The 24049-nt window shown below is 34.4% G+C and overlaps 1 protein-coding gene across 2 annotated transcripts in view; it reads right to left on the minus strand.

The window, feature by feature from the left end:
- KHDRBS2 (KH RNA binding domain containing, signal transduction associated 2) overlaps positions 1 to 24049 on the minus strand; it is a 903675-nt gene that overhangs the window by 16913 nt on the left and 862713 nt on the right. For both annotated transcript variants that reach the window (XR_007953562.1, XM_051997202.1), the window contains exon 8: positions 8374 to 8432. Coding sequence is in view for 1 of the 2 variants with exons in the window: in XM_051997202.1 (XP_051853162.1) it covers positions 8374 to 8432 (59 nt within the window). In the remaining variant the exon portion in view is untranslated. The remainder of the gene's footprint in view (positions 1 to 8373; positions 8433 to 24049) is intronic.

Here is a 24049-nt window from a genome sequence, read left to right on the forward strand (position 1 = left end):
CTTCTTATAGACCTATAAGATTTTCTAAATTGCATACTCAATATTTGTCTGGAAGAAAGAAAAAAAAAAGAATCACTCAAATTAGTTTAATGGAAATCTTTATCAAGAACAACCCATTGATGCTGGCAGATTACCTTACATGCTGCCATTTTCAGGATCTATAACTATTATTCTCTCTCTTTTGGAAATGTGAGCTTTGGTTCATTCAGTAAAAGTTCCTTTTGCTACAATAACATGATTCTTGTTATTTTGGTAGTCCAATTATTCAAGCCTAGGTCTTCCTTTGGCTACTGGTACTTTAGTTCCCTGTCCTTCCTCATTCAAAACTTTCTTTTGTCCTCCATAGGACTTTCTAATAAGATGCTTTCTTCTTCTTTCTCTTATATCCTCAGGCATAAATTCTTCCTGCTTTCTCAGGTAACAATTACTATTCTTTTTATAAATAAATTTACTAATGCTAATTCAGAATTTTATGGGAGCCCTTTTGCAGTCTTCTTTTACTTATTCAGTCACACAAAAGGGCTTTTTGAAAAGAAGATATAGTTATTACTAAAATGCTACATATCACTTAGATAGTATTTGTTTCAAACAATAGAAAGGCAGATATTAACTATTTTTTAAAAAGTAAGTGCAATATTCTCTTCATGTTGCAGAACAGTTGCCTAGCTATAAAGGTAGATAACATTTCCTCATTGGAAGTTCCTAATGACTCCCTCTTCTAAAATAGCTAAACAACCAGATGCAACAGTAGAAATCTTAAATTTGCTTGACACAATGAAACATTCAGAAATTTTCCAAAGGTATGTAGCAAAGATATACCCAGCACTTTCCAAATATTTATTAATTTATTAATATTTTAAATACTAGATTTGAATCCAGAACTTAGTGATTCAGAGACCAGATCTCTGTACATGGCCATGCTGTGTCTTAATGGACACGTGTGTTAATAATGTACATAATAATTAGTACATTTTAAAAAATAAACAAAACAATATAAATATATTATAATAAATAAAAATATAAATATATTTTTAAAAAAACTTCAATAAGTCAGAAAAGAGAAAAGGCAACTCTGTGCATAGTTGCTCCAGGGAAAGAAATTACGATGCTTCCATGTTTCAAAAGACAGTCTTCATGACTTACTATATGAGCAATTGATATTTTTTTCAATTGTTTAGATCAGACTGTGTATGAGAAGTGTTTTGTAATTGTATCCATATAGTTCCTGAGTTTATCTTGGCAGGTAGACATTCAAATATTTTATTTTGTCTACACTTATTTTAAATGGAATTTCTCTTTTTATTTCTTGTTCCTGGATTTTGTCAGTAATATACAGAAATGAATATTATTTGTATGGATTTATTTTATATCCTGCAACTTTGCTAAAATTGTTAATTTTTTTGAGTAGGTTTTTGGATGATTTTCTAGTATTTTCTAATTATATCATCATATCATCTGCAAAGAGTGATAGTTTTATTTACTCATTGCTTATTCTAATTCCATTAAATTTTTTTAAGCCAACATTTCTAGTACAATGTAGAATAATAGTGGTGATAATAAGAATCCTTATTTCACCTCTAATCTTATTGTAAATGTATCTAGCTTCTCTCAATTACAAATAATATTTGCTGTTGGTTTTAGATAGATACTACTTATTATTTCAAGAACAGTTACCTTTATCCCTATGATCGCTAGTATTTTTTTTTTTTTTATCTATTAGAAATGGGTACTGTATTTTGTCAAAAGTTTTTTCTCCACCTATTGATATTATCATATCATTTCTGTTGGTTTTGTTATTAATATGGTTAATTATGGTAATAGTTTTCCTGACACTGAACCAGTCCTGCATTCCTACTATAACTCCTATTTGTTCATAGTGTATTATCCTGCTGATAAGTTGCTGTAATCTCTTTGTTAATATTTTGTTTAAAATTTTTCTTCCATATTCATTTGGGAGATGAGTCTATAAGTTTCTTTCTGTGTTTTGGCTCTGCCTGGTTTAGATGTCAATACCATATTTGTGTTCTAGAAGGAATTTGACAGGACTCCTTTGTTACATTTTTTTTTCAAATAGTTTACAAAGTATTAGAAATCTATACTGGCTCATATCTTGCTTTTTAAAAGGAAAAAAACACAAATTGGAGAAAAAAAAAAACAACAACAACAATCCAATAACTTTCTCCCTCTTCATCTTTTTTTTTTTTTTTTTTTTTTTAAAACGTACAACATATACTACCTGATTTCCCAGAAACAATTGTGTCTGTACCTATATTCTGGTAGAAATCATGGGTGAATTTGTCCTTATTCAGTGAAACTCTGCCATCTTTATAAACAAATGAAAATTTCTCCAATGTACATTTCTCTTTCCCATTTAAAGTAGTCAATTAATGTGTGAACTTTCAGCCACTAAAGTTAGCATGATTATTCATATTGGCTTCATTCATTCATAGCTCTGTTGCTATCACAAATTTCATCAACATTATACTCTTTCTTTCTGTCTCTCTCGCTCTTTCAAATTGGGAGGATAACAAGCATTTACTGCAATTGATTTGCAGTGAAACATTTAAATGTCTAGGAATAAAGGTTAAAATTTCCCTTTTCCTTCCTTTATTTCAGGAGATTCAAGTTCTTCTATGGAGTTGTCATCTAAAAGATCACTTAAGAGTGGGTATGTAATTATTTATTCAGCTCATCCACTCAATATCTGTTTATAATAAACAATATATTTGAGACTTTAACATCATGATCCATTATAAGTTGCCCATCTTAAGGAAAATTCATATCTGACACTTTGTATAGGTCACAATTATGATTTATGTGCCACATTTGGAATTCACTATTGGAAGATTATATCTTTTCCAGATTTTTCGAGATCAATTACTGTGCCTTCTATAAATGTACAGCACCTGTTGTGGAACTCCAGAAAAAGAAAAAAAAAAAACCTTTCAGTCAAATATTTTCGTGTATATACTTTGAATATAAATTTATTTTTTATTTCATCAGGAATGAATATTCATGTATAGTAATAAGATAAATCTGATAGAATGTCTTTTTAAGCCATATATTTCAGAAGAAAATATCTTGTGTAATATAAATCTGAAAGCCAAAGAGAAACAGTGAAAAGATGACTAGTTTTGGATTTAACACACCTGTTTAAATATCACTCAAATTCTTACTTCTTGAATAACCTTGGATCTCAGTTACTCTTCCATAAAAAAGAAGACATGAAATTTGCTCTGGATCCTTTCACATAAAAGGTTTCACCTTCCTCCTTTTTAATTGCAAGCTTATTAGTAATTCATCATAATAAAGCTTGACCTGGAGATGGTTTGATTCTGTGAATTCATTCTAGACAACTCCCCGTCTTTGTAACTTGTACCTCATCATAAGGAATCTTTTGCAGTTTTGTCACCCCTACATATAATAATTATTACAAATTTAAAATATACACATATATATATTTTTTTCATTCATTCAATGAGTATTCTTAAACAACTTCTTTGTAACAGATATGTGCCAAAAGTGCCGAAATGGAAGAAAGGCAAAGAAACTCAAAAACAAACAAAAGTTCTTCCTCTCAAGGACCTTACAATCTAATAGGGAGATGTATAAAAAAGTATGTTCACATAAAATATAGGCAGAATAATTCCATGGGGTTTTAAAATTGTGTGGTTACATAGCATTGGTTACAAATGGACTATGAATAGACTTTGACAGACCTATTTTGACCTTTCAGGAATTCCTATCAAACCCATGAGCACACCCATGGGCTGGGTTGATAAACAGATGTGAAAACATCTATATTGACTGAAGGCCCTATAAAAAAAGTAGACTACAGGCAAGCAGCTAAGGTCAGCTATTGTCCTAGGTACTTATATTTGCATCTCCTTGATGGACAACAGAAGGATGATGAGAGATAAAGGAGCAAAAAAGGTAATTTGGTGGTTTTTCATGTAATTGAGTCACCTTCTCCTTGCTATATTTGGTCATCATAACAGGAAAAAAAACAAGGGTAGAGGTTCTTTAGTTAGCTTCCTATGATTATGCAAGTGAAATTATAATCTGTGGTACATGGCTCTGAGCTCTACTATAAATACTGATAATTACCACCTTTATGGAATCGTGTTATACTGATTAATACTGATTAGCATAACATAGAGGTTCAATGAAATAGAGGTTCAATGAAATAGGGCTTTAATTAATCATCTATCACAATTTTTTTTTTTGCTCCTTTATTCCTCATCATCCTTCTGCTGTCCATCTGTTGAATTAAAAGAAACATCTTTTCAAGCTTGAAATAGTTTTGTATCCTTGATGTTAACTCCATTTAAAAACTTTCTTGATTTTTCCAGTTATTTTATATGTTGAATATATCTCATGTACTTATCTGTGGTAACCTATTCCTCTCCAAGTAGAATATAAGCTACTTAAGAACAGAGGCATAGGTTGTTTCATGTTTGTCTTTTTATGCTCATTATCCTAGAATTTTTAAAAAAGTGATTCTATTTGTCTCTTGTTTTATAAGAAATAGATGCAAGAAGAATATCCAAAATTCAATCATTACATTAGACCCACACTGGCTTTACAGTTATATAGAATAACCTCACCTTTACTATTTGAAAAAAAAAAAAGCTTGTATTTAATGGTGATCACATGTATGAAAATTCATTGAGGTTCTAAGAAGATAGCATATTGGAAAAATAAATAGGATGAGAAGTGAAATATCTGTAGCTTCCATATTATCACAAAGTAAAACTTTAATAGATGGTCCTTAGAAGAGGGAGGTAGCTAGGTAAAGAAAAATAGGTTTTTTTATTGGAGAGCAAAGCTCATAGACTACTGTGAAAAAGCCCAATTGTTAGCTATATCTTAGTAACAAAATCCTTGAAAAATGGCATTCAGAGCCTGGTAGAAGGGTAGAATCAGATAATGAAATAAGGTCTCTCCTCCCTCTCCCCCCTCCCCACCCCAAAATAAAAAAGTATAGTTCTAGGCATTCCTCTTGACTCCAGGGTAGCTTCCCTATTTATTGCGCCATCTAGCTGCCCCAGTTCTAGGCATTATTTAAACTGTCTTTGAAAAGAATTGGGTGTAAAAATGATTGGGTCAGCCAAAATTCTATTCTGCCTTTGCAATTTACATTTTAACTCACATTACTTATGCTGGCTACACAGTCTCTTTTTTCTCATTTCCCTTATTACTTAGTTAACAAGCATTTATTTTGCTTATTTTCCCAGTGTGCAATCTGGGGCTAATTAGCAGAAAAGACTTTTAAAGTAGGGTGGATTTTTTTTTTGGTGAAAAATCCTCACAGTGGGGAATTAGTACCGAGTCTATATAATCTAGTGAGCCTCAAAAAACAACTAAAAGTAAGGTCTCTCTCTGTCGCCTTAGATTTCACCTCTTATTCTCAGAATTAGAGTTGGAGTAGCTCAAAAGAATGCTTAGAAACAATTATCTGTTTTTATAAGTTTCCCTGTTGCAATGTTAATTCAGCGTTTATGGCTTTCAAACCCAAATAATTTTCAAAGAAAAGAGCATAAATCTTATCCATTATGACATACCACACCCCATCAGAAGCTTTGATATCCAATTCACTTTTTCCATTAATTTTTATGTATATAATTCTAAGAATTCAATCTCCTCTGACACATTATAAAGATATTAGATCTTATTTCCTTCACATATTTGTGGTAAGCATTTGAGCATTTATATATTATAAATTTGAAAAAGTCATTTAAAAAAAGTTATCACTAGATAACACATTATGAGGTTCCTTCTCTGAACTAAGATGGCACATATTATTTAAAATGGATGATAGGCCACTTGTAATTTGCAAAGGTAAGATTAAGTGGTTTTCTCAAGTTTGAACTCATCTCATGACTCACTATTTTGGGTTTTTGTGCATATACCATATCATTACTATAATAACAAATAAGTATCATAATACACCCCAATAAAGTTGGCATTTTATCATATATATTGTCTGCTGATGGTTTTCAGGGGAATTTTCTTCAGAATATTCAATGTATATTGGCTACTTTCTAAAATAAGGAAAAGGAGAAGTATATTCCCACAACATCTCTTAGCCCAAGGGTTCCCAATAATTTTCAGTCATTATATCTCTTGCTTTTTTGATAAATCTCTCCATACTTCCTACTCAAGACAATGGAAATAAACTCATTTACCAGGAATATGCCCATATAAAGTAAACAGATTCATTAATTGTTCTCCAAAAACATATCAAAATTTTTGTAGCTTCATGAATTAGAAACCAATTTGGAGCTTCTACAATTTCAATAGGATAACATTGGCTTCCAAATTCCTTGTACCTTACTGATATGATTTTTTGGTACTCATTAGGGATATGTGTTTCACAGGATGGGAATCCTGTCTTAGTGAATACTTAGAAATGAGTTTGGTTCAGCAGTCTGATATCTTGGCAAGAAGCATAGTCAGTTTGATGAACATACACATTCTCATTTTCCCTTCTTTCCCACCTTCCCTATATAAGGAGGGCAGTTCATCTATCTCAGCTGATTTGAAGTCTGAAAATTCCACTTAAACATTAAATTCTTCTTTTCTTTATTCACATATTGTACATATGTATACACATGATACACATATTGATTTTAAAAAGTAAAATAAATATCAGAACTTTTTACTCATATGTTTTGGTGAATAAAAGTAATATACAGACATACACATACATATATGGCATTCAAACTCTTAAAAGCCACCTTAAGAAGTGATCAATTTATCCCTAATATATTTCTTTTACATAATGTGTACATACATAGCAGAGGGCTAATAACTTTATATTTAAATACATACACGTTTAGAATCTGTAATCTTGCTTATTTGAACAAGGTCAATGATTTTGAAAGAATAAAATGTTAAGAAAAAATTGTAGATGAATAAGCTAATGTTTAGCATAACAATGATCTGTTCTTTTTAAAGATAAAAAAGATGAAAATTGGAATTTCCAGGAATATTTGTTGAGGTTAAAACATTAACTTCTAGTTTAAATTATGCTTCCCATTTAGGTTTAGTTATGTAGTATACTTAAAACATTTTTTAAATTAAAAGTTTTGAATTTAATAAGATGCAACATAATGTAGTAAATAGAGACTAGATCCTAAGGTCTACTCTAAGTCAGGAGGACTAGGGCTTGAATTTTTCTATTGAGCTGTACTAGCCATATGACCATGGGCAAGTTACTTAACTTTTCAGTGTCCCAAATAATTTTCATGGTGTATAAATTGCAGTTGATTTGCTGATCTGCTTCTGGAGATGGAATTTTCAAACTGTAAGTTCTCTATACAGATGAACTCATAGGTATGGACAGTATATGTTTACATATACACATACACATACACATACATAGTACACACAAGCCTATGTAAGTTACATAATTGAATATTACAAGATGGTGGATAGGGACCTGGTCTCAAAATTAGGAGTAACTGAGTTCAAATCTTACTTTAAAAATCTATTTTTTTTTTTTTTTTGATCCTAGATGTCATTTTAATTCACAATGCTCTAGGCAACATTGTAAGATATGTGTCACAGAAAAGGTGTCAACCTACATTAGAGGAGGGCATTTCTTCACCTGGAAGTTGACTACAGATGTGCAGTATCTATATCTATCAAGCCTTAAAATTTTTGTTATTTTACTCTTAGGGCACCATTAGTATACGATCCATAGGGAGAAATCACAAATATTCCATGTCTAGGAAGATTACTTGCTATTCCTGGAAAATATCACCTAGCATCTGACTTTCTGGTGAGGAATTTCTCCAATCATAGCTACATTGATGGTCCTCAGACAATACACTTACATAAAATGCACTGGTAGATCTGCACTGGAAACTTTCCCAATATATTACCTGATAAAACTTCTGTTACCTATGGAACGCAATATAGGTCTGGTAGAGGTATTTAGAAATGTGCTATCTAAATAAATAAATATCCCAATAACTATAATTACTGCTGTGAAATCTTTTGAATAGTTAAACTTATTACTCTTTTTGATGTATATGACAGCAGAAGGACGCATCACTGTTACCAAATCAATAAGACTGACAATTGGCCTAGGGATATACACAAGACACTAATCAGAATGCTCTCTGTTGCTATTGAAATTGATCTCTGACTGTGATTAATTGTCTTTGAAATTTTGATCAAAATTGATCTGTCCAATTTTCTAGTCTTAGTTCCATAAGTCAAATATCACCCTGGAATTATACAAATCAATTTAGTTTGGGCTTCCATAAAAATGAAAGAAAAGGACAGACAGGGATAATTTTTGCATTGTATTGACTGATTGTTTTTCTGATTTCACAATTTTTGTTGAGATAGAAAAGGTCTTACCGTAGCTGTCATAGGCGTCTTCGCTTGTTCCATGACCATAGTCATAATATTCAGGCACACTACAATAGATTCAGAGAACAATCAATGTAACTGGGATCAGAAGGTTTCATCCCAAAACAGTTCATATAGAAAATAAAGGTAAAATGTGTGGTAGGATAATATCTCAGTATATTCTAGACATGAAACATGATTCTTGAGAGAGAAAAAAAAAACTAATAAAAGCAGAGGGTATTGACAAGAAGGGCCATGATTTTTTCATTCTATTTCATTCCTCCTTTCATCTCTCCCTATATCTTTACCTTCATCCTCCAATTTTATAAATCAAACTTCTCCTACAACCCAAGCACAATTCTTTAAAAGTATGTCAGGGAGATGGTTATAAAAGATCCATTTCCAAGAAAAAAGAGCTAAGAGGTGACAATGTGGTCAATCATGCATGATTGTTAATACTGTTTCCTTAAGAAATATGCATCCATCTTATCCTTACCTTCAAACACTGAGGTAATATTTATACTTCTCTCTGATTTTCTAGATGATATCTATCTACTTTCCAATCATAAAAGTGATTTCCTTTCATTCAGAATTTTTTCAGAGACTTCCATATTTCAATAACTTTGCCATAAATGTCTTTCTTTAAAAAACATTCCCTTCACTGCTTACAGAAGCATCATATCAAAGGTACACCCTTATGGATAATGGTTCAAAAGAAGGATACCTCTTTCAGCTTGGCATAATGTTTCATTATTAAACCCATCTCTGAATTATATGTGAAATAAGAAATTATCCATGCATTGAACCATGCACACACTGCTTTTATTTAGGTCCAATAAAACTATTGTCTCAAGAAAATGCTCAGATATGCTACTTTTTATGAATTTAGTTTATAAGTTAAATTATTTTCTCTATAAACATTGACACATTGAAAGAAATTTCCATATATAAGTGTTCCTAATATGGAAAATTACTTAATGGTAAATATCAAATTCTTTAGCAGGGCTGGGAAAGGGAATGGAAGTGCCAAAGAATAAAAAAAAAAACAAGAGGAAAATAGAAGGACTTGGCATCAAACTTATCCATCTCATTCATGGTTGACATTACCACCCCCACTCAAACGGTCCCTTTAATGCTTTATAATTCAGGTTTTAGAGGTATTTACAAGAAAAGAGAAGACAAAAGAAAATAAGAGATGGGGCTGGATAAAGATTGTAAAAAATGAGGAAATAAAGAAACAAATAAATACAGATATACATATCAGAAACCACAGACTCTCTGGAAGAAGAGAATTCAGATGATCAAGTTAAAGTTTTTTTTTTTTTTTTAAATGATGGAAAATGTTATTCCAGTTAAAACCAATAAACATTCATTAAGCACCTACAACAGGAGATGACCCTGATAAACAATGGAAATGTGTACATAATACAGTCCTTGACCTTAAAAAGTTTAGAAACTTCTGGGGATTTGGGGGAGGACAACAAAGACACAAATGGGTATAGTATAATGGAAATCAATTAGATTGGAAAGGGCAGCAATGAAGGAAAGAAAAAGGGAAAGCTTAAGGAAGGAGATGACACCTGAATTGAGCTTTGAAGACAAGGATTGTAAGAGATGGAGATGAAAAAGGAAAACATTCTAGACAAAGGGGATGGATTGTACAGATACAGAAAGACTGTAGTAGAAATGTTTTGATTTTGGATGCAGATAATAGTCTAGTTTAACTGGGATGCAAAGTCAATAAAATAGGATGGGAAAGGCAGATGGAATTCAGATTGGGGCAGATTAAATACCAGGTTCAAGAATTTTTACTTCATCTAAAATCCAACATTAGAAAATAACAGCAAAGGCAAGTGCTTTAAAATAGATGGGTTAGCTCTCTTCCTTCAAGCAGAAATACTAAAACTATCTGAGACAGGGTAGGCAATCTATCAATCAATAATCAACAAACATTTATTAAATACCTAACATGTCAGGCACTATACTAGACAATAGAGGTACAAAGACAAAGACTTGAATAATCCCCATTCCTAAGAGACTTAATATTTTATCAGGGGAAACACTATTGTAGTTGCTGTTGCTACTGCTGTTGAGTTGTTTCAGTTGTGCACAACTCTCTGGCGCCCATTTGGGATTTTTCGTGATAAAGACCCTGGAGTGGTTTGCATTTCCTTCTTCAGCTCATTTTACAGATAATGGAACTGAAGCAAACAAGGTTAAATGACTTGCTCGAGTACCACAGCTAGTATAAGTGTCTGAAAACAAATTTGATCTCAGGTTGGAGCTTTAGTCACTGTGCTATCCAGATGCAAAGAAACAGCAGCTAAGTACATTAAGTATCTATAAATACACATAAAGAGAATAAATACCAGGCAACTGAATAGAAAATTGTTAGGGAGGAAGGACCTTAGTAATAGGGGGTCAGTGAAAAAAAAGGATAAGGATTAGATCTGTGATTTCAGTGACATAAAGAATCCCTGAGTGAATAATCTCTATACTAATGCTTGTCATTGCTTTTTTTCCAACTTGATTTACCTAGAGTACTTATGGGTTAAATGACTTGCCTAGGGGTCACATAACTGGCATGTAGAAGTAAAAAAAGAGTCTACCCTAAACTTTCTGGTTTTGAGTAGAGATCTCTATCCAATGAACCAAGCTCTGTACCTAATTTTTATGGATATCAGTGAAATCCAGAACACTATTTGATGGTCTTTTATGTGAGTGATGTGTTTTATGTTCATGAAGAGAACAAGGAAAATATAGGAAAAACCTGAGAGATATTAGTTTATATGAAAGAGCAATAGATTTAAGTCTGACTTCTTGTAGAATTTTTTGTGTTGTAATGGATTCATCTATAGCCATTGATAGGTGAATCTTTATTTAAAACTCTATAATTTAGATTTAATCCAGTGTTTATTCACAACCTCTTGGTGCATCCCAAATTCATAATTTTCAACAATCCATGTTTCATTATAATGTAAAAAAGTTATATACAGAGTATACTATAGGATTATAGCTTTAAATAAAAAAGATCACATAAATCAATCTAAAGCCCTTAATTTTACAGATTAAGAAAGTTTAAATAGTTTTATTATTATTATTATTATTATTATTATTTTGCTGAGACAATTGGCATTAAGTGACTTATCCTGGGTCTGATAGCTAGAAATTGTTAAATGCCTGAGACAAGATTTGAACTAAGGTTGTCTTGACTTCAGGGCTGGTGCACTGTACCACCTATCTGCCCCTACAAGATATTTTTGAGATGCAATGTTATGTCTTAAACATTAGCTACAAAATCCATGAAAGAAACAAGGTTCTTGGATAGTATATAGTCAATAGCAGATCTATTCAACTTATATCTTGCTGGGGTTAGGAGTGGAGACATTAGAAAATAAAAATTAAAGTTGAATATAAAATTAATTTCCTCAGTTGGACGTTTTAACTTGGCATTTACCTTTTTAAGTTATCAGGGTGATGAAGAACTACTAAGAATAAATTCAGGAGAGAGGAATTAGAATAAAATTGTTAGTCTAGGAAGCCCAAAATATTATGTTCATCGTAATCAAGGTCTATTTTTTTAAACTAATTTCCAGTGATTCTAACTTCAGCATTGTAACAGTGCTTACATTTCTATAATGATTCACACAATCTACCACTTGCTGTTCAGAGAAATCACATAGATAGCATACCTACCCAAAATTCAAAATGACTAATCAATTTAGCAAAGTATTTTATTACCATGTGCTAAATCATCATTATATCTCAGTGAAGATTGGCAGTATTATAAAAGTCATTGTTAAGATATAGACTAGAGATACAAATCAGTTTCATTGAACTTATGGGGAATGCTTAAGTAAATGACTGAATAACTTAAAATAATTACTTATTTTATCTACATAATGACTGGATCATGTAGTGAGAAGAAATCTTACAGATCATTTAATTCAAGTCCTTCATTTTATAGGTGAATAAATTGAGTCCCAGAGAAATCCAGTGATTGTACCAAGATCACACAAATAGGTGGCAGCAGTATTCATTCTTCTAGTTTCATTTTACACATTCTGTTTCCCTGTGATAGATTCCCCAGTGAGACATAAAACAAACAAACATCTTTTACAATTTCACATGGTACAAAAACAGCTAAAACCCAGAAGACTTGTCCCAAATCCCACATTAAAAATGGCAATAAAGATTCCCAAATTTCAATGCAAATCATCCCTTTTGAATGCTTAAGGTGTCATTTATGGTGGCTTTTATCTGATACAGAAAATAAGGAAATGATCAAGCTGATATGATATGAAATGATAAAATGATAAAAACAAACATATTTGTTATATGATTATAACAATGATTATACAATGATAATACAGGGGAACAATTTTGTTCATATATTTTGAATATATGATAATGAATAATAAATAGTTCTATTTCCTCAGTGAACTTGGTTTTCTATTCACTATCCCATTTTTCAAGTGGAAGGACGGAAAAGGGAATAAACATTGATACAACACTTACTATTGTAAGCCCCTTTCATAAATAATAACTCAATTTTATCCTCTTAACAAACCTGAGGCATGTGCTATTTTTTGACATTTGAGGAAACTGAGGCAAGCAAAGGTTGTGTCTTACCTAGGGTCACAAGGCTATTAAGTATCTGAGGCTGGATTTGAATTTAGGTATTCCTGATTACAGGATTAAGGTTTAATATACTGAATCACAAATCAACTCTACAATGGCATCATCAGCTGCCTCTTTTAGGATTTATCTAGCAACAAATTGGAAGGAGATACTGCAAAATTTTCGTAAGGAAAGAGATATTTAATGTGTTGTTTTTGTTGCTTTTTATTCAATGTCTTACCATATGTTCTTCTCCCTGGAATTATGTGAATTGCATAAATACAGTTAGAAGTGTTGAGTATTTTTTACTAAGATAACAGTAGTGAGCTATGAATAGGAATATTTTGAAGGAAAATTCAATTAATAAAATGTTATTACAATATTTTTAGCATGGTGAGCTGACAGAAGGTAGTATCAATGAAAGAAATGGGATGATTCATTCTGTGAGCACATTCTGTGTCCATGCCTCATTGATTTCCTTCTGAATTAGTAAATCTGAAATACAAAAAAAATATGGTAGCAAGTGTAAGGTAGAATGAAAGAATCCTGGACCTAAGTTAGAAAACTTGTATTGGATTCTGATGTGACTATGAACAAGTCACAGAGCTGAGGTCTTGAACTCAGCTTCCTCAGGTATAAAAAGACCTATAGTAATGAGAAAAGTAGTTTTAGAATCAGGAAGATATTAGTCCATTTGAATTACCTCATACATAAGAGCTATGTGATTCCGGGCTAGTTGCTTAATCCTTCAGTACTCTTAGCAAATAAAATAAGCTTTAGGTTGTGAAACAATTCCAGATTTACACTAATAAAGTAAGTTCTCTCACTGGGAGTTCTATATAGCAATGAAATCATACTTCTAAAAAATATGGGGCATAATCATATTTGTATGATCTTACATAAAAAAAATTTGAAAAAAGCATAGTGTAAACTTTGAAGCATTTCATAAAGTTATAAAGTGCAGATAAGAATGCTTTATGATTAGTATATCAATGATTTGGGGGTAGAAGGGCACTTTCAATGTTTTCTGATTCATATGAATATATATATATAAATATGTACACACATATGCAATGCATATATATACATATTACAGATAGAAATCATTAATGATTTTTAAACATGCATAAACATCTATATACATGAATATATATAGTGTGTATATTTATATATATGTATATGTATATGTGTATGGATCTCTATACTTATCTATCATCTATCTATCTATCTATCTATCTATCTATCCATCATTTATATATCTATCTCTATATTAGACCTGTGATTGCCTTGGCATAAGAAACTGAGGAAATTCCCTTGGTACACATTAACACCTTTGTTTCAAATTATAGTTCTAGAGAAGAAAAATCACAATTTGGATTAATAGACCTCCCCAAGGGATCTATCAATAAGTATCATCAAGTTTGTGAATCTGAATAGATAAAAAAAAATACATCTTTATGCTTCAAGGTGAAATCTCACATTTTCTTCAATAAAGATTGTAAATAATTTTTCTCAGAAGGCATCTATAAACTTCACCAGATTACCTGAGGAGTACATGATAAAAAAGGGTTAAGAACTTTCATCTAAGAGAGGAACTTAAAACACTAAAAAGTTAGATGACATAGTTAGGATTACTTAATCAGTAGGTGCCAGAGGCAAATCTTAAACTCATCTTCTTAGCTCTCAAAAGAAATCTAACTTTTTCTTAAATTACACTTTCCTCCCCCCCAAAAATCTTGTTAGCAATAGTTATAGAACTATTTTTGGAGGTTGAATTTGCTATCTGTATTAATTATTTCCTATTTACTTTGTACATAGCTTGTTTTGTATATATTTATTAGTCTGCTATCTTCCTTAATAGATTATGAGGTCCTCAAGAGTAAGGACTGTCTTTTGTCTATTTTGGGAGGGTGGATGGGGACTGCAATGATGGGAAAGACAAGGGTCTTGGAAAGAGTAACACATATAACTGTGTTTTTCTTTTTTAATTTAGTTCTGGACTCAACCATATGGTAGAAAGATTTTTTGATTGCCTATGTATATATTCCAAAAAGCTTGTTAACTTCAGTCACTCTATGTGTGTGTGTGTGGGTGGAGGGAAGGGGGTTACCTCATTTGCTATAGGGGGACTCTCAGTATTTCTTTTGCTCCTGGTACATAGTGAAAAGAGCAAAGTCTTCATCACTGGGAATTTTTGAAAAATCAGAAGAGCAAATCATAGAAATTCTTTAATCAGAATTATGTTAGATATTGAAGCAAGTTCAGTGTTGGTGCCCTGAAAAACAAATAGTAACATTTGGCAGAGCTCTATAATCTAGATATAAACTTGGTGGGATCAAAACTGTGGGGAAGCCTGGCTAAGTAGAACGTATTCCCACAGAGACCAATATGGTAAGGATAAACATGTTTGTACTTTGATCTTGCTATATCTTTGAATAAAATATCCTTTTACAAAAGCTGACTGATGTTTAGGAGTCAAATGGACCTAGTGTACTAATCAGAAACCCTTGATGTAAAGGGCTAAAACTCTTGAGTTGATGCACTGAGGTTGGACCACCGAGAACTTAAGGCTACTTACCAATTGGACAATACTCTATTAGTATATGCTTGGAAAATGTCCCTTCCCACCATTCATTGCTGGCTTGATAATTGGTGTATACAGAGAATTGTAGGAAGGAATAGGGAGTGGAGTAAGACTAGCCAGAGTCACTTTTGGGCGGGAGACAAAGAATAGAGTTCGTGGAGATCCTGCATCCATCCAATTCACTTCTACCTCTAAAGACTAAGAATAAAGACCAAGGACTTTTGCTTATCCTGACTCTGGCTGATTCTAAGGTATCCAGGGTGCTAACTCAGTCTTCACATTTGGTGCCCAATGTGTGCACCAAGGACCCTAATTTCACTGAAGAAGTCCCTGGTGACCAGGAAATATGGTGAGCATTTTAATAGACAAACAGGGAACTTACTTTGTTAGGGGCTAACCTAGTAACCTTTTCTATCTGAAATGGGGCAGATATTAGGAAAAGATTCTCTTCCAGCCCCAGCTCCCCACCCTGAGGGGGTGCTATAAAAGCATATTTAAGTTAATCCAGAGACAAAGCTTAATTATAACTTGGTCGCAGATTGCTAGACTCTTGGGTACATTAGAATGCACGTCCCCTTGGTTCTTAAAGGAAGAAGATATAGGGCCAGATAATTGGAAACTAGAAGGAGATCAACTATGTGAATACTACAATGATAAAGGTCCTCATTCAATTTCCAAGGAAACATTCTATATATACAACATAATACAATTGGCCTTAAAGAATCCTGCAAGTTATAGAAAAAAGAAAAAATTTCAGAACAGCCAGATAAGGAAATGTGAGGAAAAAGAGGAAGACAAAAAACAGATTAATAGTGATATCACCAGAGGACATGAGGAGTTAAGTGAGGATGAAGGGCATGGTGAAGGGTGTGGTGATTCTCGCTCTCACAAGGCAGCCTCAACTCCACCTAAACCGGAACTGGTTCTTGACATGCCCCCATCAACTTCACCTTCCAGGATGGAGGAAGGAAGAGTAGTGAGAAGGACAGTGATATCACCAGCACCTTTCCCCCAGCAATCACCCCCTTCTATGAGTAGATTGCAAAAGGCACTACTTAAAGCCACAGAAGAAGGGCAGGATTTAGCTGATTTGAAAATAGGACTGTATCCTGTGATTCAACAGTTTAACTCCTCAGGTCAAGAAAGTAGAAGATATACTCCTTTTGATATAGAAATCCTCAAAGATCTGAAAAAGGCTTGCACTCTTTATGGGGCTACATAAGCTTATCTTAAGATGTTATTACAGAATTTGGCTTATGAAGTCTTAACCCCTAGGGACTATAAATCTATAGCAAGGACATGCTTAGAACCTGGACAAAATTTATTGTGGCTTTCTGAATATAGTGAGCTCTGTAGGATACAAGCCCAACAAAATAGTCATAGTGGAGTTAATCTTCCAGCCACCTATAATCAACTAACAGGTTTAGGTTCTTATGCAGAAATTCCAGTACAGATTAATTACCCCATAGCAGCATATGAGCAAATTGCTGTTGCTGCTTTCAAAGCATGGGCTTTTCTCCCAGGTCAAAACGACAAGGGTGAGGTCTTCACAAAAATTGCACAAGGGACAAATAAACCCTTTGTTGATTTTTTGGGATGTTTGCAGACAGCTGTCATACGAATTAATAGTAAAAATGCAGTAACTGACATTATGATAAGGCAACTTGCTAAAGAAAATGCTAATGAAGTTTGTAGAAGGATTATACTAGGACTACACAAAGATGCTCCTTTAGAGGAGATCATAAGACGCTGTGCCACAGTGGGCACAAATACCTTTTATAGCCAGGTTATGATGAAGACTTCCCAAGATCTGAACATGGGAAGACAGAGTCCATTTTGGCAGGGGTCTTCCAGAGAGCTCATCAATGCTTCCAATGTGGTAAAGTAGGGCATCTGAAAGCTCAATGTTGGCATACAGAGTGAGAAAAAGTGGGAGAACAAGACTCAAAACCCCATGTCCAAAATGCAACAGAGGCTTCCATTGGGCATCAGAATGTAGACTGATTCAGGGAAATGGGATGAGGGGCCCAGCCCTAGGGCCCAAAACAAAAAATACTTGGGGCATGATGGCAGCCGATGCTGCATCCAGAGAGTACCTAGAAATTCAGTACCCAGGCATGACAAATCAGCCAGGAAGCAATCTGATGGGAGAAAGAGATTACAATTGTGGAGAATAACATTGTATGCAGCTGGGACAATTGAGATATCCTCTGGAGAGGTGACATCTGTTCCTCTTCAGCCTAGGGATCCCTTGCCTCCAGGTATAGTAGGCTTGACCATTTCACCTCCTGAGAGTACTTACAAAACAGTGTCTATCCATACACGGATGTGGGAAACTGGGGAATGTGTAGATAATATCCCAGTCACTAATACAGGTAGACAATGTGTGACTTATCAACCAGCAGAAGTAATAGCACCAGGTTTACTATATAGTGTGGCAATCTGGCCATAGTCATCCAGATTCTGACTCCAAGCAACAAAATCCAGGAATATACTAGACAGCCGCTGTGACAGCTGATAGATCTATGCTCACTATCTATATAAATGGCATACAATTAGAAGGATTGCTAGACACTGGTGCAGATCGTACAGTCATTAGAGGAGCCAACTGGCCCAGTCACTGGCCAAAGATTAAGGCAGACACCTACATGTCTGACGTAGGGGGTTCAATAGCAACTGAAGTTAATGCTGCCCCTTTGAGATGGATATTTGAAGGAGTTTTTATCCCTTTTATATTTGAAAAAAATCCCCATCAATCTGTTGGGAAGAGACATTTTACAACAATTAGGATTAAAATGAGTACTACTTCAGTTTTTTAGGCAGGGCTCCTGTTGAAGGCCTGCCAACACTCTCACATGTTCCTAATATAAAACTGATACACCAGTGTGGATAGAACAGTTGCCCTTAGCTAGCAATAAAATTCAGGTCTTATTAGATATAGTATAGAAGCGACTTGACCAAGGATACTTATAACTTTCCCTAAGTTCTTGGAATTCCCCTGTATTTATTGTAAGAAAGAAATCTGGAAAATGGAAGAAGTTGATTGATTTAAGAAAAGTAAATGAACAGATGGAAACTGTGGGAACTCTTCAGCCTGGACTTCCAACTCTTACTCCATTGCCTAGAGAATGGCCTCTTTGGGTTATAGACATTAAGGATTGTTTCTATTCTATCCCTCTGGATAAGAAGATATGAAAAGATTTGCCTTTTCAGTGCCCATTGTTAACTTAGCTGAGCCTTATAAAAGATATGAATGGACAGTTTTGCCACAGGGAATGAAAAATAGCCCCTACCATATGTCAAATGTATATGGCTGCTGCTCTTACTCCAGTAAGAAAAACATTTCCAAAAGTATTGTTATTACATTACATCAATAATATATTGGGATGTGCACCTGAGGAACAAATGTTAGGAGCATGTCTACAAAAGACCATGGAAACACTAAGGAACTACAAATTGCATATAGCTCCAGAAAAAATTCAAAGACATGCCCTTTTTCAATATTTAGGATATGAAGTATACCCTAAGGTGCTTATCGTACAAAAACTTTCCTTAAGAACAGAGAAGCTAAACACCTTAAATGACTTTCAGAAATTGATAGGAGATATCCAGTGGATGTGTCCAATGTTAGGCTTGACTACTTATCAATTGCAACCATTATATGACATTTTAAGGGGAGACAGTGCTTTAAACTCCCATGCCAGCTTACAAAGGAAGCTCAAGAGGCTTTGAGAGAAGTTGAACTGGCTTTATCCAATGTGGTTGAAAGAATCACTCAAAAACCCTTAGAAATATCAATTTTTGCTACAAAAGAGGCACCCACAGCAGTCCTTCATCAAGAAGACAGTGTGATAGAATCCATGAACTTCCCAACACAACCAGAACAAGCCTTACTACTTATCTAGTGCTTGTGGCTAGGACTTTATTAAAGACCATTAAGTGAGCAGTACAATTATCTGGGATAAGACCTGAGCAGATATATATCTTTTATACTAATGCACAAATTAACATATGCTGTGAAACCATCCCAGAGGGGCAAATTTTATTAGCCATGGCTCCAAATATTACACATGGGTCTCCATTAAAGATAACCAGACTATTACATAATTGGCAATGGATTCTTGAAGAAAAAGTTTCTAAAGTTCCTCTTAAAGGATCAACTATCTTTACAGATACATCCAAACATAATATTTGCTCTGTATTCTCTCGTGACTTAACTATAAAGAGAGTAGTCAGAACTCTGTTTCAGTCCACTCAGCAGAATGAATTATATGCAATCATTCTAGCTCTTACTTATTATCCAGGAGATATAAATATAATATCTGATTCAGCCTATTTAGTAGGTGTGGTACAAAGAATTGCCACAGCCCAAATAAAATTTGTAGCCTCTAATATATATCAGCTCTTTAAGGAACTTCAAGAGCAAGTGAGAAAGCATCCAGGTAAGATTTATATCTTGCATGTTCACTCTTGTAGTGGACTTTCAGGTCCCATTTTTGATGGTAATTCAAAGGCAGATAGCCTTCTAACTACGTTGGCCAATACTCTTTTATTTCAGGAAGCCCAGGAATCTCACTCTAAATATCATCAGGCTGCTTGAGCTTTACACTTACAATTTGGAATAACAAGAGAGGAAGCTAGGAACATAGTAAAAGCCTGTATGGCTTGAATTCCTTTTCATGCTCTTATACTCTCTCCAGGGAAGAACCCTCGTGGTTTGAGACCCAATGAAATTTGGCAAATGATGTGACCCATTATAAATCTTTTGGTTGTCTGTCTTTTATCCATGTTGTGGTAGGCACCTTTTCAGGATTCACTTTTGCAATACCAGCAGCAAAAGAGACAGCCCGAGTGGTCACTGAATTCCTTATACAAACATTTGCAATTATGGGTGTGCCACAAATCATAAAAACAGACAATGGACCTGCATATACTTCTAAATATTTTGCACACTTTTGTGCATAGTATTAAAATTTTATATATTACTGGCATACCTTTTAATCCTCAAGGACAGGCAATAGTAGAGAGGAGAAACAGAGACAATAAGACACTGCTCCAAAAACAAAAGAAAGGGGGAGCCACAGGTAACCCTAGAGAACTTCTAAGTCTAGCCCTTTATACTATTAACTTCTTGATTTTTGATAAAGATGCACTGGCTCCGGCAGATAGATTTTATAACCCACCGGAAGGGCAATGTCCAGTGTGAGCAGCTCCACTATCTTTAGATAAATTGCCAGGTGACGTGGAGAGACCCAGAAAGTGGTGAATGTAAGGGACCAGATAGGTTAACTGCTTCAGGAAGAGGGTTTGCTTGTATCTTCACAGATGGAGAATGAATCAGATGGGTGCCAATGAGCCATATTCACCTTGTTCATCAGAGAGAGATGGAGCAGATTTTTTTTCTTTTCTTTTTTTTTTTTTAAATAACTTTTTATAGATAGTACCCATGCCAGGGTAATTTTTTACAGCATTATCCCTTGCACTCACTTCTGTTCCGATTTTTTGCCTCCCTCCCTCCATTCCCTCCCCCAGATGGCAAGCAGTCCTTTACATGTTGAATAGGTTACAGTATATCCTAGATAAAATATATGTGTGCAGAACCGAACAGTTTTCTTGTTGCACAGGGAGAATTGGATTCAGAAGGTATAAATAACCCGGGAAGAAAAACAGAAATGCAAGCAGTTTATATTCATTTCCCAGTGTTCTTTCTTTGGGTGTAGCTGCTTCTGTCTATCCTTGATCAGTTAAAACTGAATTAGCTCTCTTTATCGAAGAGATCCACTTCTATCAGAACACATCCTCAAACAGTATCATTGTTGAGGTATATAATGATCTCCTGGTTCTGCTCATTTCACTTAGCATCAGTTCATGTAAGTCTCGCCAGTCCTCTCTGTATTCATCTCGCTGGTCATTTCTTACAGAACAATAATATTCCATAACATTTATATACCACAATTTATTCAACCATTCCCCAATTGATGGGCATCCATTCATTTTCCAGCTTCTAGCCACTACAAACAGGGCTGCCACAAACATTTTGGCACATACAGATCCCTTTCCCTTTTTTAGTATCTCTTTGGGGTATAAGCCCAGTAGAAACACTGCTGGATCAAAGGGTATGCACAGTTTGATAACTTTTTGAGCATAGTTCCAAATTGCTCTCCAGAATGGCTGGATGTGTTCACAATTCCACCAACAATGTATCAGTGTCGATGGAGCAGATTCTTGAAACGAAGGAGAAGACCAAGAAACATTGGGTGGTTCTGTTGCTGACTGTGCCCACCACTGAAAGGGCATGGCAGCTTTGGTCTTTGACTCATGGACATCAAAAATTGTAGTACTTCAAAACCTTCAGGAATCATTGGAATCCCTGAGACATGAAAAGATTGTTGTAGGACTTCAAAACCTTCAGGAATCATTGGATTCTCTGAGATATGATAAGACTGGTGTAGGACTTGAAAACCCTCAGGAATCACTGGATTTTCTGAGAAATGATAAGACTACTGCAGGACTTCAAAATCTGCTGTAACCATTGGATTCCCTAACACATAAAAAGACTGTTGCAGGACTTCAAAAACTTGCAGGGATCATTAGATTCTCTCACATGTGAAGCAATGGACAATAGATTGGTTCTGGACTATTTCTTGGCTGCTAAAGGAGGCATGTGTGTGACTGTTATTTACATGCCCTCCTTCTAGGACTTCTGGAAATCTTTACAACACCATGATGATTCATATTGTTTGTTATATCACTACTTGCATGTACAATTCATGTTTGTTATACCACATTGAGCCTGCACCGGCTGTGGGGAGAATCATCACTAATAGCCTGTGTGTTATTGCTATGTGCTTGTGTAATACCTCCCATGCTGATGGGTTTGTGCATACCTGTTTCTAATAAGACCCTTCAGCCCAGAAACCCGCTAGCAACCCCTACTTCCCTTTGGTGCTTTTCATCTCCCATCCTGAGATGTCAGGGAGGGCATGATCATCTCCTTTTTAGTGCTTTCATCTCCCTTCCTGAGAAGTCAGGGATGGCATGACCACCTGTGTTCTAAAACAAAAGAAAGTGGGAGATGTAAAGGGCTGAAAATCTTGAGTTGATGCACTGAGGTCAGACAACTGAGCACTTAAGGCTAATTACCAATTGGACAACACTCTAATAGCATATGCTTGGAAAATGGCCCTTCCCACTATTCTGTGCTGGCTCGATAATTGGTGTATACAGAGAATTGTAGGAGGGACTAGGGGGTGGAGTAAGACTAGCCAGAGGCACTTTTGGGTGGGAGACAAAGAGGAGAGGTCTTGGAGATCCTGCATCCATCCAATTCACTTCTACTCCTAAAGACCAAGAATAAAGACCAAAGACTTTTGCTTATCCTTACTCTGGCTGATTCTAAGGTATGCAGGGTGCCAACTTGGTCTTCACACCTTAACATTTAAGTCTATTGTGGTACAGAAGAAACACCCAAAAACCCTCTCAAAGTATACACTAATCATAATGGAGAGAGATAGCACAAATTCTTGGGTAAAGGGCCAGAGAAAACACATTACAGATATAAACACTGCACATAAGCACACAAACACCCCCCCCCCCCACACACACACACAAAGATAGATATACACAAGAGCAGTAATGCTATTTGCAATTGACATTCTATTGATAGGTATCGATTCTACAATTGATATCATTAAAAAATAAAAACTTCCACTAAAAAGTCATGCACGATTTTCAATATGCAAAATGGCTCCAGGAAGAATAACTATTAAACTGATTTTTAACATTGTCAAAGCAAAAGAATTTACATGTTTTTATCTAAATAGTGAAATTTTATTATTCTAAGGGGAGAAACAGACTTATACAAAAGAAAGGCAACATAGTGATTTAAAGGAACCAGTATTCTTCTGAGGAGCTGAATTTGTTTGAATTTTGGTTATTGAATTGAGTAAATGAGCAGTAACTTCTGAATTTGCTCTCTGATGATTAATACCTTAAGGAGATTGCAGGGAAGACTCATAAAATCATATCTCTAGAGCTTGGTGATTTGATTAATTTCAGTGGTTTAGAAATGAAATACTTTGAATCATCATAAACAGGTAGCTGTAAAAATACAATTATGATGTATTCCAGACATCTTAGGGAAGTGTATAAAAGGGGAAAAACACCAAATATTGTCACTTTAAATGGATTTTATTTAAATATTTTTTATTCCTTTTATAATCATTGACATTATGAAACTTAGTATTCAGTACCTTAGACCCAGCAATTCCACTATCATGTCTATTTCCAAAGATGAATAGGGAAAAAAGAAAGGAGCTTATGTGTTTTATAATGTTGAGAACGTTTTTTGTGGTTGCAAAAACTGGACATTGCAGGCTTTCCTATCAACTGGGTAATGGCTAAACATATTATAATATATGGTTGTGATGAAATACTACTGTGCTATAAGAGAAATGATGAGCTCAATGATCTTAGGAAAAC

The sequence above is a fragment of the Antechinus flavipes genome, chromosome 4 (genome assembly GCF_016432865.1).
Source record: "Antechinus flavipes isolate AdamAnt ecotype Samford, QLD, Australia chromosome 4, AdamAnt_v2, whole genome shotgun sequence".
NCBI lineage: Eukaryota > Metazoa > Chordata > Mammalia > Dasyuromorphia > Dasyuridae > Antechinus > Antechinus flavipes.